This window comes from Pteronotus mesoamericanus, unplaced genomic scaffold, assembly GCF_021234165.1.
Source record: "Pteronotus mesoamericanus isolate MK-2021 breed Mesoamerican mustached bat unplaced genomic scaffold, CSHL_Meso_final contig_246, whole genome shotgun sequence".
NCBI lineage: Eukaryota > Metazoa > Chordata > Mammalia > Chiroptera > Mormoopidae > Pteronotus > Pteronotus mesoamericanus.
Window position 1 is genome coordinate 11169438 of NW_026555104.1, and position 18857 is coordinate 11188294.

At 34.4% G+C, this 18857-nt stretch overlaps 1 protein-coding gene across 6 annotated transcripts in view; it reads left to right on the forward strand.

The window, feature by feature from the left end:
* The window catches only part of TAOK1 (TAO kinase 1), a 139001-nt gene that overhangs the window by 102008 nt on the left and 18136 nt on the right, over nt 1–18857 (forward strand). For all 6 annotated transcript variants that reach the window (XM_054573243.1, XM_054573244.1, XM_054573241.1 and 3 more), the window contains 6 exons: nt 705–872; nt 2905–3108; nt 4782–4916; nt 11488–11724; nt 13435–13563; nt 16643–16846. In XM_054573243.1, the coding sequence (XP_054429218.1) occupies nt 705–872; nt 2905–3108; nt 4782–4916; nt 11488–11724; nt 13435–13563; nt 16643–16846 (1077 nt within the window). The remainder of the gene's footprint in view (nt 1–704; nt 873–2904; nt 3109–4781; nt 4917–11487; nt 11725–13434; nt 13564–16642; nt 16847–18857) is intronic.

Genomic DNA, 18857 nt, shown 5'->3' on the forward strand with positions numbered 1-18857 from the left:
CAGCAGTTCTATAATATGTAAACCTTTATGTAACCTTATTTAGGGCCCTAATTTAAAAATTGAGCTTACACTCTCTCCCTCCCAGGAGCATACACTCATTTTTCCCTTCCCCTTCTCCCTCTTTTCCCCCCACAGGCATGCATCTCCTAAACTCTTAGGGGACCCCAAGAGACTTGCAACCAGGGAGCAATGGGCGGCAGCAGCAGCTCCTCAAGCTAACTCCCTGATCCTATCCCCAAGGTCCCCTTTATTCTGGCCTCTTAGTGAACCAAAACCTCCCAGCCTAGGCTCATTTCCCCACCCAGTCCCTCTCCTGTTGCGTCTTCTGTCCTAGGCCCTTAATTGTTTCACTGTCCCCAGCTTAAAAAAATAATAATAATAATTGAACTTAATTGTTAGTGTTTATTTAGAGCTTTTGATTATTTTAACTCAGAATTTTCAGTTTGCCGACAAAGGTATCATGTTTAAAGTTTTTATAAAATGCACAGAGGTAGTTATATAGGCATAGAGTCTTTATGTGTAAATGACAACTTTGTAAATATAAGAAGTCAGAAGTATAACAGAATTAGATAGCTATAAAAAATTATATGCATTGTTTATCATAATTATTTAGGATGGTAATTCTAGGATCTGAGAAAGGGTACGTTCGTACCAATTGAAAAAATACATAGGTTTCAACCTGACTTTTACCTTCTCTTATCCAGCACATGTTTGTTCTTCGGGAGCGTCCTGAAACAGTGTTAATAGATCTCATTCAAAGGACAAAAGATGCAGTAAGAGAGCTAGACAATCTGCAGTATCGAAAGATGAAGAAACTCCTTTTCCAGGAGGCACATAATGGACCAGCAGTGGAAGCACAGGAAGAAGAAGAGGTAATAACTTAGAAGTTACTCAAATATTGAGCTCTCTTTATTAGCTTCTTTCCTTATACAGTTTGTCTTGCCATGAATTGTTTAGATCAGTGGTTCCTAAATTGTGTTTTTCTTTAACATGGGTCATGTAAGATCCCGGGGGGAGAAAAGATTTTGCATTATTTAAACCCAGCCCTTTTGTAGTGTACATTGGCATAGTAAAGTTCTACGAAGTCATTTATTAAAGAAACATGTTCACCGTTATTTAATCTAGTTCCTTTTAAAGCTCTTGGCCGCAGACCCCGTGTGTGTGTGTGTGTGTGTGTGTGTGTGTGTGTGTGAGAGAGAGAGAGAGAGAGAGAGAGAGAGAGAGAGAGAGAGAGAGAGAGAGAGGCAGGGAGGGAGGGAGAGGGAGAGATTCTTCAGTTCCACAGGACACACTACTTTTGGAAGGATTTGAAGTTATAAACTCTGGAAGTTGCTATTACTCATTCAGATCTCATTACAAAGTTAGCAGGCATTCTCCTCTGTCACCAGGGACCCTTTGTTCTTTTCAGTTCTGCACAATTCCATTTACACAGTTCTAAAATATTCATTTTACAGATTAGTAAACTAAGGCTCAGAATGGTTAACCAACTCACCTCAGGTAGACGCATGTGGGTTCAAATTCATCACTCACTCTTAAGGCCACATTCTTTCCATGTTGCTTTTTAGGGGAAATGGAAATATAAATTCACAATTAAAATGCTAGAGAACTTCCTTACAGGGAAATATATAGCTTATTTGTAGAGCTATCACTCTAAATATTTTCAGTTTTCTTTTTTGCTTCTGTCAGAATTCCAAAGCTTTGATTCTTTTGTATTGCTTTCCAGTGAAAGGGATCACTTTGAATTCTGAAACCAGAAGCTTTTTTTTTTTTTTAATAGCTCCACATAATTAATGAATTGTAAAATACAGTACTTTCTTACTACAGTTTTGGGTTTTGTGTGTATTTTATTTTATTCTTATAATAATCATTAGAAAATTGTTGGGCTATTTTAAATATATGAAATACTTTTAGCAAAGTTGTGAAATTAATAAAATTATAATGTAGTTAAATCTGTAGTTCTAATGTAGTGTCTCTGATAGGCTAGTGATCTAAGTTCATATATTTATGGGGTGTGTGTGTGAGTGTGAGTACAGTGAGGTACATACCATGTGTCTATATATTAATTTTGCATATCTTACAGGATTTTGATATGTAAGATTACTATAATGTTGGTGCCCAAATACCATTTCTTGCCTGGTTACTTCAGAATAGCAGTCTCATGATTATGATTAAATATATAAGCAAAATTTAATTTTCAATTTACACAAAAATAGATAGGAATTAATGTTAATTATTTGGTGATAGAGGGTGGGCTAGAGACTATGAGGAAAAAAATATACTTATAAAAGGCTTCAGTAAAAAGTAACTAAAAGGGGTTGTTTACAGTATTTTTAAAAAGGTTGGGGTTTGTTTTAACCTTGGGAATCATTGAGAAATGAGCAGAATTTCTATAGATAGCCCATGAGGTATGTGGTAAAAATGGATTTCAAAAATTGCTACACATTGGAAGTAACCCAGAATTGATGACCATACTTTTTTGCATGGTTGAGTTTTGTGGGTTTTTTAAAGATTTTATTTATTTATTTTTAGAGAGGAGAAGGGAGGGAGAGAAACATCAATGTGTGGTTGCTTCTCAAGCACCCTCTACTGGGGATCTGGCCCACAATCCAGGCGTGTGCCTAGACTGGGAATTGAACTGGCGACCCTTTGGTTTGCAAACTGGTGCTCAATCCACTGAGCTACACCAGCCAGGCCTGGCATGGTTGGGTTTTTGTTATTTACTTATTGGTCATTTTTATTTACTGTCAAGTAACAGTTGGTAAACTTCATGGTCTTGACAAATAAAGGAATTTCTCATGATAGACCTGACTTTCTAAAGACTGTGTGCTAAGCAGTGTGCTAGGTACTTGTACTCAATAATTAAAAGAAATACAGATATTTGTACCTAATATTCTTTTCCCTTAGGAACAAGATCACGGTGTTGGACGGACAGGAACAGTGAATAGTGTTGGAAGTAATCAGTCTATTCCCAGTATGTCCATTAGTGCCAGTAGCCAAAGCAGTAGTGTTAACAGTCTTCCAGATGCCTCAGATGACAAGAGTGAGCTAGACATGATGGAGGGAGATCACACAGTGATGTCTAATAGTTCTGTCATCCACTTAAAACCTGTGAGTATTTGGGTTTCAGTGAAAAATTTGAACTTTGGTAAATAATTTTCTTTATTTGATTAGTTTAAGAGATTTTGTTGTTGTCGTTTGGGGTTGTGTTTTGTTTTTGTTTTTGATGTTTCAGAAGTTTGGAACAATAGTCTTGTTAATTCCCATTCAAGGTCTGCATTTGGGAAACTAATGTTTTGAGAATACCAAAAGAATATTTTTAAAATCTTAGAAGAAAGAAATACAGAAATACAACATGTATTATTTGAAGTTACTTAGATGGAAAATAAAGTAATTTAAAGTAGTAAGTATACACATGGAATTAATGATACTGGTTGCCTTCTGGGAGGAAGAGAAATAGTTCGAATGATCAAAAGTAGCTTTTCATTATCCATGTTTACATCTTTAAAACAGTGTAGTTGCAGAAAATTCTAAATTCTGGGTATCACAAATAAGGGTGTTTGCTACATTATTTGCATTTTCAGTCCATAATTTTAAATTTTCTTGCAAATATTTGAAGGTCAGTAGCTCCTTTTAACAATTAATAGGAATGCTTCTTTTTTCACTTCACAGCTTGTGGTAGGTATTACCTAAAACATTAGTAGGCATATTAGCTAAAAAGTGGAACCAACATAATTGTCCAGCAGCAAGTGAATGGATAAACAAAATGTGGTATATACTTCTAATGGACTATTATTCAGCTACGAAAAAGAATGAAATTCTGATACATGCCACATCCAGTGAACCTTGAAAACTCTGCCAGGTGATATAAACCAGATGCAAAAAGACAAATATTGTATAATTCCACTTATGTGAAATATCTAGAATAGGCAAATTGAAAGCGATAGAAAATAGATTAGAGGTTACCAGGGACTGAATAGAGGAGGAAATGGAGGATTTTTGTTAATGGATACAGAGTTTCCAATTGGGTAATAAAAAAGTTTTGGATATAGTAGCAATGATTGCACAACCTTAAGAATGTAATTAATGCCACTGAACTGTATACTCAAAAACAGGTAAAATGGAAAATTTTTTAAAGTTTTTAAAAATTTTAGAAAGTTATGAAGAATTATATAGTGGCAGTATTATTCAGAACAAAATCACATTTAATTTTTATGTTCTTAACAATATAATCAGTGATGTAAAAGATTAATCCTACAATTAGTTGGTTGCTATTTCAGTTGACTTCTCCTTAGCTAATGAAGCAAGGTAATATATAAGGAAAGACATCAATTTACAACTACTTTTCTATTACTTATTTTGGACATATGACAGAAGTAATAATAAAGATATTTTTAAGCTGTATTATTGCTTCTAAAACCCAAGAACATTATAGTAATTAATTTTATTACTGCTGTTTAAAATACTGGCTGCATGTTTCATTTTCTTTATTTTCAATTTATATTAAAACTTTGCAATTTTGCATATAATGAGTAGGATACAAATATAGCCTAATACATTTCCTTATCATGAATCTGTGTGCTGTTTCATATGCTGAAGAAATAGTGTCCCCTGATTCTTATTATATTGAAAATGAAATATCAGCATTTCCAAATTTTGCTTGTTTTTGCTTTTAAAATTATGTTTTTTGAGATTTGTTGATCAAGTTGTCTTTAAACTAATCTTCTTGAAAGTTCAAACAAACTCTGTTCACCTCTGATAGTGTCGTCTCTTTCTTTGTCTAGGAGGAAGAAAATTACAGAGAAGAAGGAGATCCTAGAACAAGAGCATCAGATCCACAGTCTCCCCCACAAGTATCTCGTCATAAATCACACTATCGTAATCGAGAACACTTCGCTACTATACGGACAGCATCACTGGTAGGTACTTCCCCTGAATTAGAAGTATATTTTTCATGTTGGACCTTGGTACCTATACTCAAATATAACTTTTTTTTGTATTTGAGGCTTATTTTGCAAAAAATTCATTCAATTTTTCAGTGCCTATTATGAGGAAGGTTATACAAAGCACTCAGAGAAATTAATATTATTTTCAAAACTTATACATAAATGACTAATATGTTAGAACATATTAAATGCTTAAGAAAACTACAGGATACTAAGTAGAAATTCAAATTACTTTAAATTCAAGGCATAAAGGAAGTATTTATAAAATAAATTGTTTGAGCCTTAAATAATTAGTTCTAGGCTCAGGGGATAGTAGAAATGTTATTTCCACATAAGAATTAACAATAGGCCCTGACTGCTGTAACTCAGTAGGTTGGGTGTCATCCTTCAGACTAAAGAATGGTGGGTTGATTCCCCATTGGGGTGTGTGCATGGGTTGCAGGTCGTGTATGGGTTGGAGGCATGAGAGAGGCAGTCAGTTGTTTCTCTCCCTCTTTTTCTCCCTCTCTCTAAAAATAAATACTTGTTTTTAAAACCTTAAAAAAAAAAAAAAACCATTAACAGAAGTACTGAGGCTAACCAGAATTCAGGGGAATGTTTGGGAAATATCAGTTGATCTGATTTGACATGCTCAAAATACATTTCTTCTGATTTCCCAAATAACAATAAAAAATGAATTATTTGTTCATTATAGGAACATTTATTTATTTATTTAGACCAAATGATTATTACGTTTTTATTCAGGGTTTAAGGCATTTTGCTTATTTTTAACTATACTTTTCTCTTAATTGGTTGTAGCCTTTATTTATTTATTTATTTTTTAATTTCCTTATTGTATTTATCAGGTTGACACTGGTTAACAAAATTATACAGGTTTCAGATGCACAATTCTACAACACATCTCTACACTGTATTGTGGGTACCACCCCAAGTTAGGTTTCTTTCCATAAGCATTTATCCCCCCATGCCCTCTTGCACCTCCCTCACCTCTCCACCAACCTCTTGCCCACCGCAATCACCACACTGTTCATCAAGGCCATGAGGGGTTTCTTATTTGTTTGTTGGTTTTTTTGTGCTTAATCCCCCACCATCCCCGATAGCTGTCAGCCTGCGTTCGTTCTATCTATGAGTCTCTCTCCATTTTGCTTGTTAATTCATTTTGTTCATTAGATTCCACATATGAGTGAAATCATATAGTACTTATCTTTCTGTGACTGACTTATTTCATGTAGCATAGTGCTCTAGATTCATCCATGTTGTTGCAAAGGGTAGGATTTCCTTTTTTTTTTTTTTTGAATATAACCAAGTAGTATTCCATTGTATAAATGTTCCATGCTTTTCTCTATCCACTCATCTACTGTTGGACACCCAGGCTTGCTTGCTTTCTTTCTTTTTTCTTTTAAGATTTTTATTTATTTATTTTTTTATTTATTTATTTTTAAAGAAAGGGGAAGAGGGGAAGAGTCAGCCAAACATCAATGCGTGGCTGCCTCTCGTGCACCCTCTACTGGGGACCTGGCCAGCAACCCAGGCATATGCCCTGGCTGGGAAATCAAACCAGCAACCTTTTGGTTCACAGGTCAGCACTCAATCCACTGAGCCACACCTGCCAGGATGTAGTTGGTCTTTTTTAATAGAATACTGATAATCCTGATCAGTCAGATAAGTAGAACCAAATCATAATAAAGGATTCTAAGGATAGAAAGAAATTATATTAAGATATTATAGGAAAAATAGGCTATTAGAACATGTGACAGAACAAAAAAAGGTATGGGAGTTATCTGAATTACATACGCATATTTTGTAAATCCCATTCTGTGACCCTTGAATCTGTATTATATGTGGGATCAGGAACACCATCTCTGGGACTTTCAGCCAAGATGGAGACACAGGTAGACACACTTTGCCTCCTCGCACAACCAAAGGAAGGACAACAACAAATTTAAAAAAACAAAAACAGAACTGCCAGAAAATCAAACTGTATGGAAGTTTGAAAACCAAGGATTTAAAGAACAGACATTCACCCAGACCGGTAGGAGGGGCGGAGACAGGAAGCCACTCAGCAAGGCAGAGACTGGAGGACCAGGCAGGTGAGGTGGCAGCTGGCAGACCGGGCAGTCCCACATTTGAATGCAGATAAACCAGGAGGAACAGCTACGGAGTGAGACAGATTGCACAACTCAGGGTTCCAGTGAGGGAAAAAAAAGACTCAAAATCTCTGGCTGTGAGAAATTCCCAGATTCACAGAAATGTTCGTTGGAGAGACCCACAGGATCCTAGAACATACAAAACCCACCCACCCTGTAATCAGCACCAGAAGGGCCTGTGGGTAGTGGGGAAAGTTACTGAAAGCTGGCTGAGAGCCAAGCAAGGGGCATTGTTCCTTCTCTGATCCCTCCCCCACACACAGTGTCACAACGCAGTGACGTGGGTTGCCCCGCTCTGCCGAATACCTAAGGCTCTGCCTCTTCCAGCATAACAGGCATGCTGAGGCAAAGAGATATGGCCTAAATGAAAGAACAGATCAAAGCTCCAAAAATAGAACTAAACGATGAAGAGATAGCCAACCTATTGGATACAGAGTTCAAAACACTGGCAATCTGGATGCTCATGGAAATGGTTGAGTATGGTCGCAAAGTGGAGGAAAAAGTGGAGGCTATGCAAAGTGAAATACAGAAAAATATACAGGGAACCAACAGTGAAGGGAAGGAAACTGGGACTCAAATCAATGATTCAGAGCAGAAAGAAAAGATAAACATTTAACCAGAACAGAATGAAGAAACAAGGATTCCAAAAAATGAGAAGCTTAGGAACTGCTGGGATAATTTTAAACGTTCCAGCATCCGAATCATATGGGTGCCAGAAGGAGAAAAGGAAGAGTAAGAAATTGAAAACTTATTTGAAAAAATAATGAAGGAGAGTTTCCCCAGTCTGACCAAGGAAATAAGACTTCCAAGAGATCCAGGAAGCTCAGAGAGTCCTAAAGAAGTTGGATCCAGGGAAGTACACACCAAGTTACATCATAATTACATTACTCAAGAGTAAAGATAAGGAGAGAATCTTAAAAGCAGCAAGAGGAAAGGAGACGGTTACCTACAAAGGAATTCCCAGAGGATTGTTAGTTGATTTCTCAAAAGAAACCTTGCAGGCAAGAAGAGGCTGGTGAGAAGTATTCAAAGTGATGAAAGACAAGGACCTACATCCAAGATTACTCTATCCAGCAAAGCTATCGTTTAGAATGGAAGGGCAGATAAAGTGCTTCCCAGGTCAGGTCAAGTCAAAGGAGTTCATCATCACCAAGTCCTTATTATATGAAATGTTAAAGGGACTTATCTCTAAGAACAAGAAGAAGATCAAAAACTATGAACTGTAAAATGACAACAGACTCACAACTATCAACAGTTGAACCTAAAAAAAAACCCATAAACCAAGTAAACAACTAGAATAGGAACAGAATCACAGAAATGGAGATCAGAGGGAAAAGGGGAGGGGGAGAATGGGGGAAATGGTACAGGGAGTAAGAAGCATAAATAGTAGGTACAAAATAGATAGGGGGAAGCTAAGAATAGTATAGAAAATGGAGAAACCAAAGAACTTATATGTCCAGCCCATGGACATGAACCAAGGAGGGTGGGGAATGCTGGTGGGGGCAGTGCAGGGTGGAGGGAAATAAAGGAGAGGAAATAAATGGGACAACTGTAATAGCATAATCAATAAAATATATTAAAAAAACAAAACAAAACACCATCTCCCATCATAATTCAAGTCATTCCTACTACCCCGCAACATCCAAATAACTCTTTGAACAGAGCAGGTGGCAAAGTTGCTTAATTTTTTCATGACTATTTTAATAAATACCTAGAGTGGGGACAGTTTGTGGGGAAACATCTTTGTGACTTGGCACATATTAAGTGTTTCTCAAGCAAGTCTTCAGTCCCAAAATATGGCTCCCTCGAATTAATTAAGAAAGCTTAAGTTACAGATTTAGAAAACTTAAGATTCATATCCTTAAGCTTAATGATTCCATTTATTTCAAAAAAAATTCAGAGTATATAGATTTGTGTAGAAAGATAAGCATAGCTATATTATTCATTTACCATATGCTGTAATTCAGTCTTTCACCTTTTTTTAATATAATAAAATGCACAGATCTTAGATATTCATTCAGTTTGAAGTGTTTTTACAATAGTACATACCTCTGTTAACCATCACCTACAGAAACAAGATGTGTAAAATTGCTTATAATCCCAGAAAGTTCCCTTTATATCCCTCTTTAGTCAGTTCCCCATTTTTATGACTGCCACTTTCAGTTTCATCACTATTGTTAGGTTTAACTTTTTGGATTTTATGTAAATAGAATCACAGAATTTACTCCTGTGTTGACCTTATTTTACTTAGCTTAATGTTTTTGAGATTCATCTGTGTTGTTGTATTCAGTCTTTTTTATTACTGTAGATAGTTTTCCATTGTATGGATATACTCCTGTTTTTTTATTCATTCCTTCTGTTGGTGAGAATTTGGTTTGACTCTCATTTTGAGCTATTACACGTAGGTTGCAAGAAATACTCTTGCACAAGTCTTTATGTGAATGTGATGTTTTAATTTCTTTTTGCTAAATATCTCATGGTAAAATTGCAGGCTCATAAGGCATATGCATGTTTTCCTTTATAAGAAACTGTCAAACAGTTTTCCAAAATGGTTGTACCATTTGACATGTCCTTTAGCAGTGTATAAATAAGAGTACCAACGAGTTGGTTCACATCCTCTTCAGCATTTGGCGTTGTCAGTCTTTTTTATTTTCAGCATTCTAATGAGTGTCAAATGGAATCTCATAGTGGATTTTTTGTTTTCCTTTTTCACTTCTCTATGACATCACCAAAATCAGCCTTTCATATGTTTATTGTCAGTTCATGTACCTTCTTTAGTGAAGTATCTCTCAAGTCTTTTGCCTGATTTCTTCTTCAGATGCTCATCCTTTTAATATTGATTTGTAGGAATTGTTTATATAGTCTGGATACAAGTATTATATCTCATTTTTTTTTGTTTAGTTTTAAAATCCAGTTTAAACAACCCAATTAAAAATGGATAAAAGAGTTGAACAGACATTTATCCAAAGAAGATACACAGATGTCTAACAAGCACATGAAAAGATGCTCAGTCTCATTTTTCATTAGGGAAATGCAAATCAAAACTTCAATGAGGTACCTCCTCATACCAGTAGAATGGCTACTTAGAAAAAACCAAAACAAAATAACAAGTGTTGGAGGACATACAGAGAAATTGGAATTCCTGTATACTGCTGGCAGGAAGGTAAAATGGTTTGGCTGATGTGGAAATAGTTGATTGTTCTTCAAAAAGTTAAACATAGAATTAATTACCACATGACCCAGCAGTTCTATTCCAAAGTATATACCCTAAAGAATTCAAGATAGATATTCAAACAAGTGCATGTACACAGTATTCATAGTAGCATTATTCACAATAGCCAAAAGGTGGAAACAACACAAATATTCACAACACATGAATGGATAAACAAATCATGGTATATTCATATAATGGAATATTATTAAGCTATAAAAAGGAATGAAGTACTGATACATGTTATACAACATGGGTGAACCTTGAAAACATGCTGAATGAAAGAAACCAGGCACAAAAGATCATATATATGATTTTATTTATATGAAATATCCAGAATAGGTAAATCCATAGAGACAGAAAACAGATAGGTGGTTACCAGAAAGGAAGAATAGGGAGCAACGGCATAATAGACAATGGGTTTCTTCTGAGGTGGTAAAAATATTTTATAACTAGATAGAGGTGGTGATTGCATAAAATTATGAATGTACTAAATGCTGCTGAGTTGTTCACTTTAAAATGACTAGTGTTACATTATGTGAATTTTACCTCAATGAAAAATCTAGTTAATACTTTTTTCCCTTTATACTTGGTGCTTTTCGTGTACCCAAGAAGTATTTGCCGACCCAGAAGTCATGACGATATTCTGTGTTTTCTTCTGCTTTATGATTCTGGGTTTTATATTTAGGTTAAATAATTCTTTTCAAATTAATTTTTTCATGTGGAGTGATAAAGGAGTCAGTGTTTTTGTTTTGTTTTGTTTTTCAATGCAGAGAATCAGTTATTTTAGCAAGATTTGTTTAAAAATGCTTTTCTTTCCTCTTTGAATTAACTTGGCTTTTTGGTAGAAATCAACTGATTGAATATGTGTGGGTATGTTTGTAGATTTATTCTGTTCCTTTCATCTATTCAATCTATAAGGATAGGTGAAAACCACACTATTTTGATTAGTGAAGTGTACCTCTTCCAGATTGTTTCCCCCTCAAGATTATTTTGACTTTTCTAGGTCCTTTACATTCCCATATAAATTTTAGAACCAGCTTGTCTGTTTGTTCAGAAGACCTGCTGGAACTTTAACTGGAAACTGCTGGCTGGGATATCTTGTATTAATTGCCTACTTAGCTAATAGTAGAGTGGTATAACATACTTTTAAAGACAAATGCTTTGTTTTATTTTATTCTTCTAGGTTACAAGACAAATGCAAGAACATGAGCAAGACTCTGAGCTTAGAGAACAGATGTCTGGCTATAAGAGAATGAGGCGGCAACATCAAAAACAGCTGATGACTCTGGAAAATAAGCTGAAGGCTGAGATGGATGAACATCGCCTCAGATTAGACAAAGATCTTGAAACTCAACGTAACAATTTTGCTGCAGAAATGGAGAAGCTTATCAAGAAACATCAGGCTGCTATGGAAAAAGAGGTGGCTGATTCAGTATTATTATTTATTCTAGCTTTTGATCACCTCAGAACTGACCAAGGTAGCATTTTGATGTTAAGGTATCTGTTGCCCAGAACAAAGCAAACCAATTGGGGAAAGGGAGAAATATTTATATAATGTGTATAATATTAAGTACTGAATCTGGGAACCAATGAAGATGGGATCACTTCCTGACATTTGATAGTTTTATAGTGTCACAGTGGTAAGTCCTTCAATATTCTAGGTCTTAGATACCCTGGTTATTGACTTTGATAAATCACCCATCAGTAGGAGATAGTGGTCTCAAAAAAATCATTCATGATTCTCTCCTCTGTATTTTTATTTTTTAAACATTTAAAATTTATAGCAGGATTTTTATGTCAGAATAGTTGAAGATTATTATAATACATAGGGAACTTGTTAGAAGTTATAAATTAAGATAAAGATTTAGTCCATTTGTTTATTTATAAATATCATTCTACTGTATAGTAATGGTATATTTTTAAGGAGTCTTGTCATGTGAAACTTTTTCTTTCTGTTTTAGTGTCCCATCTGTTTCCTTTTATTTTGAGAGTCACATTTTTCAAGTAAAATATAAACTTCTCAGTAAATTCACACAAAATCATCAAATATATCTGGCTAGTCCACACTGAGGCATTATCATAATTACCCTGTTCACCTTTTCCCTCCAAAAAAGAACCACTCTCTCACAAGAGTAGAGAGGTTAGCAAAATAATTTATGGTATAAATAAATAGTTGATTTTAAAATAATTTGATGAAAGAATATACAGATATTTAGAATTCTTTTGGGCTTTGGGTATTGTCTTTAATAACTTGAGAAGAGGTAGCAACTAACATACTGCCCTGGCCCAGTAGCTCAGTTACTTAGAGCACCATCCCGATGCCCCAGGGTTGTGGGTTCAATCCCGTCAGGGCACATGGAAGAATCAACCAGTGAATGCATGAATGAGTGAACAAGAAGTGATGTGTGTGTGTCTCTCTTGAATCAATAAACAAACTTTTTTTTTTTAAATAACATATTTAGGAAAACAGTTAATGAAACAAAATGTGCAATATGATTACAGATTTGATTTAGGTACATAGATGCATGAAGAAATTAGGAAGGGTACACACTGGAATGTTTATATTGGTTATTTCTGGGTGCTAATAAAATCATGTAAGATTTTTCTTCTTAGTGTTTTTATTTCCTAAATATTCTACAATGGGTATGTATTGCCTATATAATCAGAAGTAAAACAATTATGAGATATATATATGTATATATATAATATTTAACATTTTCATATTATTTAATATATAAATTGATCAGTTTCATTTGAAGATGATTATATTATTTAATATACAAGTAAATCTAGATAAAAGGTCATGATTTAGTTACATTTTTAGATAAATTTATATTTGTTTTGTTTCTATATGGAGAGGGCATACTCCTGTTAAATGAAAATAAAAAGTGAAAACTTGACTCTTAAAAGATCAGTATTTTAAAAGTGAGTTTTATTTTACTGATTCTCTAAAAATTCATATAATAAAAGATCTGAGTAGTACTTATTTATAATTATTTGGGAATTTTTATTTTGGTAATGTTTATACTGTTATGTTCTTGGGGGAACAAAGGTATCCTTGGTGATGTATATTAAACTGCTACTTTGAGTCTACTAACCTAATTTGATCCACTTTTAAAATTTCTTATAGGCTAAAGTGATGGCCAATGAAGAGAAAAAATTCCAGCAACATATTCAGGCCCAACAGAAGAAAGAACTGAATAGCTTTTTGGAGTCCCAGAAAAGAGAATATAAACTTCGAAAAGAACAGCTTAAGGAGGTACTTATTTTATAAAAATTTTCAAGCCAGTTGTCTGATTATTAATAATATCCAATGTTAATCAACTTATAGAATCATTAGGATAAATTTTTCTTTTAGTTTTTTTTCTTCAATTACAGTTGACTAATATTATATTAGTTTCAGGTATAGAGCATAGTGGTTAGACATTTAAGTACCTTATGAAGTGATCTCCTCAGTAAATCTAGTACTCACCTGGCACCATATCTAGTTATTAAAATATTATTAACTATATTCCCTATGCAGGATAAATTTTTCTTTTGTTGTTTGTGGTCACTATGTGTATATTAGTTTGAATGAAGACATTGATTGTAATCAGTTATTTGTCAGTGGACTAAGAATCCTCAGTTGAGTAGGATCTAAAAAGAATGATCTGAAAATATAAATTATTTTACTTCCAATAGCTTTTCTATCCACTTATTAGGTTACTGATTCACTAGAAATAAAAATATTTGATATGTAAAAAAAGTCACACGTTTTCTTTAAAAGTAAACCATATCTTCTTTATTCTTTCTTTGGCACAGAAGATTACCATAATTTATTCTTCTTCCGATTTTAACATAGAGTAAGAAAAAGGGCTGATTTAATTATCACATTTTCTTTAATAAGAGAGCATGTTGATCACTTCTTTATGGCCACATGATTTCATATTTATTTGCCCTTTCTGAGCTACTTTTTTGAACTTCTTTTAAAAGCAGATGTAATCTAACTTTGAAAAGCCTTAATTGTCCCAAGGCAATTTCTGAAAGAGGATAATTACTCAGGATAGTGTTCAGGACAGAAAAATGATATGTCTCAATTTATAACCCCCTCTTACAGACTGATTGAAATTTTTAGCTCATGTAATCAATTACTAGCACAATTAATTAATTGATCTTGATAAAATAACTGTAGTCTTTTTGATATTAATGCTTTTGTGTGTGTAGAAATTTGCTTTATAATCACATATATAGGTCTTATTATGTACATATTGGTGACACAAAGATTTGCCGCATATACCCTGCCAAGTGAACTTTGACAAGATTTAGAGTGTCTAGCCTACAACATCTTCCCATGACTATCAAACAGAAGCCAAACTCTATACTGGAACATTGGGTTTGAAAAGATTGTAAATAGGGTTCACAACTTTAATAAATATCCAACAAAATGTAGGGAGTGTTTTTGTTGTTGTTTTGTTTTGTTTTGAGTCCTGGTTTCCTTCCCTTCACTGTTGGTTCCCTGTATATTTTTCTTTATTTCACTTTGTGTAGCCTTCACTTCTTCCTTTATTTTGCAACTGTACTCAATCATTTCTGTGAGCATCCTGATTACCAGTGTTTTGAACTGTGCATCTGATAGGTTGGCTCTCTCCTTATTGCTTAGTTCTTTTTCTGGAGTTTTGATCTGTTCTTTCATTTGGGCCATATTTCTTTGTCTTGGCACACCTGTTATGTTGAAAGGGGTGTAGCCTTAGGTATTCGCCAGGGTGGGGCAGCCCACTTGTGGTGCTGTATGTGGGGGAGCGATCAGAGAGGGAATAATGCCACTTGCTTGGCTCTTGCCCCACTTTCAGTCACTTCCCAAAATATAGTTCTACAGTTTTGCTTCCCTAGGAAATGAAATTTTAGTTTTATGGGTACATTGGTTTAGATAATTCTTTAACAATATAACTTACAGTCCTACTAATAAATTCATTTTGTTTAGGAGGTCAGATTTGTGTATGTTTACTTGGAATAATACCTCTCTGTTTAGAAGAAGGGACAAAGAATTACGGTAGGGAAGTTCCCTGAGAGATTTTTAAAAACTACCCAGGTAATTCCATATGTATATATCTATGTTATCTCTCTCTCCCCGCAGTGTACATACACATATATCCGTACACTGAGAGCTACTAATTTATGTGCTTTTTATTTTTATGTTTGACTATCTTATGAACTAAAGTTATATTGAGATAAAATATCGTAGATCTTTTACATTTTATTAAATCTGAAGGATAAAAATAAAGTTATAAAGAATTGGTCTCTTTTTTGAATGAGAGGGAAAAGATCATGAGGTTTAGTAGTCTCTGAAAAATCATTTTATGCCTAGAAAGATGGTTGATTTATCATTTATATTCCTCACCATGGTGATGCTTTTTAGGTTGAAAATATACTAGTATTAATTAGCATTCTAGGGTTTGCTTCATTCAGTATATTGTCAGTGCTCTCATCTTGTCCAATAAAATGCATTTTCATTTAGATAGTTTGTGAGATAATTTTAAAATGCTGTAGAAAAACAATGTTTTTATTTGTTCAGTGATTTTTGTGTAAGATTTTATTTATTTATTTTTAGACAGAGAGGGAGAGAAACATCAGTGTATGGTGGCCTCTCACACACCCCCTACTGGGGACCTGGCTTGCAACCCGGGCATGTGCCCTGACTGGGAATCGAACCAGTGACCCTTTGGTTCACAGGCCGGCACTCAGTCCAATACTCAGTCCATGATCCACACTAGCCAAGGCTGTTCAGTGGTTATTAATGCTGAATGTTAAATACCATTCATAAAGAGAATCTCTATTATCCCATGCTTTTATTGATTTTCTGTTTAATTACCAATTATATTGAGTCCATCTGTAATTTTGCCAAAAACTTAATATTTAATATTTAGACTGTCAAAAGCCAAGAAGTGAAGCATAACTACATTCTAACACTAATTTTAATTAACATATGATTTTTACCTGAAAGCACTCCTTCTGTCTTAGGAAGGATCTAAAGAAACGTGTGTTTTACTTCATTTACCAGTTATTTTGTGCTTTTTGAAGCTAGATACCATTATAAATGTAGCTGTGCAAAGTTAAAAGGATATGCATGCTTTCTAGTGTACATTTCTCTTTTCTTGTCCTACTTCATGGGTAACTCAAGAAAAAGAAAAATATGGCCTACCTCCTTAAGGTCATTGCCTTGCCTGAGCATCAGAGAGGACGTAGATCAAATACTTTTATTTAAATTTACCAGATACCAAATGATAAATTTACCATTTACCAAATGGTAAATGTAGTTAATTTTTATGTATTTTTAACTTAGTTGTTTTTTATGTTGTTAGGAACTGAATGAAAACCAAAGCACTCCAAAAAAAGAAAAACAGGAGTGGCTTTCAAAGCAGAAGGAGAATATACAGCATTTCCAAGCAGAAGAGGAGGCTAATCTTCTTCGACGTCAGAGACAATACCTAGAGCTGGAGTGCCGTCGTTTCAAGAGAAGAATGTTACTTGGACGCCATAACTTAGAGCAGGACCTTGTCAGGGAGGTACGTTCGAATTTGTGAAATCAGGATCTTTCCTGAAAATACATCAGTCACATCCCAGCCTCAAGGCCTTTGCACTTGTACTTCCCTCTGCCTAAATCCTTCTTCTCCTGGTATTCATGTGACTTGCTTTCTCCTTTTCTTCAAATGTCATCTCCTCAGAAATACCTTCCCTGATCACAAAATTCTTCTCTCATCTTTAAATGTTCTTCTTTGTACTTCTCTCTCTTACATACATGTAATTTTTTGAAGGAAGCCTCTCTCCCTAACTAGAATGGAAATTATATGGAGTCACAGATTTTGTTCAAGCCTTTATTTGCTTAGTGTCTGGTCGATAGTAGGCATTTAGTAAATATGAAATCCATGAATAAAAGAAGTACTAATTTTTAAATATGAGACAATTAATTGGGTAAGTATGACTTTTGATCTGCAATGGATGCTTTGAAGTGTGTTTTACTATTTAACATATTTTTCACATAAAAATTCTTAGTTTATTCATCCTCTCATGAAAAATTTGCACAATCATCACAGGTAAAGTCACTAAATAATCTTTACTTCTTCTGTTGTCCAGTCTCCAGCACCAACATTGATTGGCCTTTACAGTCCCTCTGACTTTCTTCATTCTTTCCTTGTGTTGCTTTCTCTTTTTCTCTGAGGTCTTCTTCTCATGTAGGCCACATCTTGCAAATCTGTGTCTGGGTTTATTTTTCTTTGCATAACCCCAGGAATCATCATAAATCATGCCAAAACCAAAATGGACTCTGAGTCCAAACACCAAGATGACATCTGGTGTGGTCTTACACATTTTGGATAGTTTTTCTCAAATACTGTCTTAGATGTTGTTGCCTTCTCAACATAAATGACATTAATGACCATTTGTTTCTGCTGACATAGTCTCTTGGTCATGACTTCCTGTGTTGTTATAGTGCGTGATGGCAGCCAATCTTCAAGCAGCCACCAAGGGAAAAAACTAACAGTTTATAGTCATGAAATTTTTAATTAGGCAAATGTTGGAACTTTTATACCAATGAAAACAATTATTATCTGGGATACTTGTGAGCATGGATAAATTTATTTCCAAGAGTGGCTTAAAATAAACTTCAAATATAGCATAATTGTTCACATTCACTGATAAGTAAAGAAAGGCATATTAAAACAGTGGCATCAATTAAATAAGCACAGATTAAAAGATTGGTATCAAATCTTTTTAACCAAAAATAACGTGACCCCCATGCCCCATCCTCCCTATACACCAGATATCACCCCCGAGGGACATTTTTTTGTTGTTTCCCTGGATTAAAAACGTCCTCAAGGGAAATGTTTTACTGATATGGAAGAGATGAAACAAAAAAATGGCAGAAACACTAAAAGCATCAAAATCAACAAGTTCAAAAACTGTTTTCAGCATGGAAAAAAAAGTCAATAGGTGTATTGCCTCAAATGAGTACTTTAAGGGTGACTGAAGTTTAAATATGTAAGAATAAATACACAACTTTTTAGAAATAAATTCCTGGTTTTTTTGGGTCCCCCCTCATATTTTTACCCATCAGATCCATTTCTAGAAATCTATCGTAAATAAATAATAACATGGCTATCTGATGTATCATGCATGTATTTATTGAAAATTTGTTTATAAAGAAAAAATTGAAAGATGAAATTGCAAAGCAGAAGCTTACTGTGAAACTTTGTAAAAAAAGATCAGTATGTACTGATCTGATCTGGATTTATGTCCATTTGTTAGGTGAAGAATGCACATTACATGCCTATAGTGTATATTGTTATTCCATTTTTAAAACTATGTTTTTCTATAATAGATGTGTCATGATAAGCATGGGGAAGGTTGGGAAATATTTGCAACAACTGTTGGCTTCTGGAGAAAGGGTTTACAGAGGCAAAAGCGACAAGTTTGACTTCTACATTGAGTGTGTACATGTCTATGTATTACTATGCAGCGGTTATTGAACCAGATTTTTGCATCTGTTTCCTGGTTATTCTGTTTCTAAGGATTTTTTCC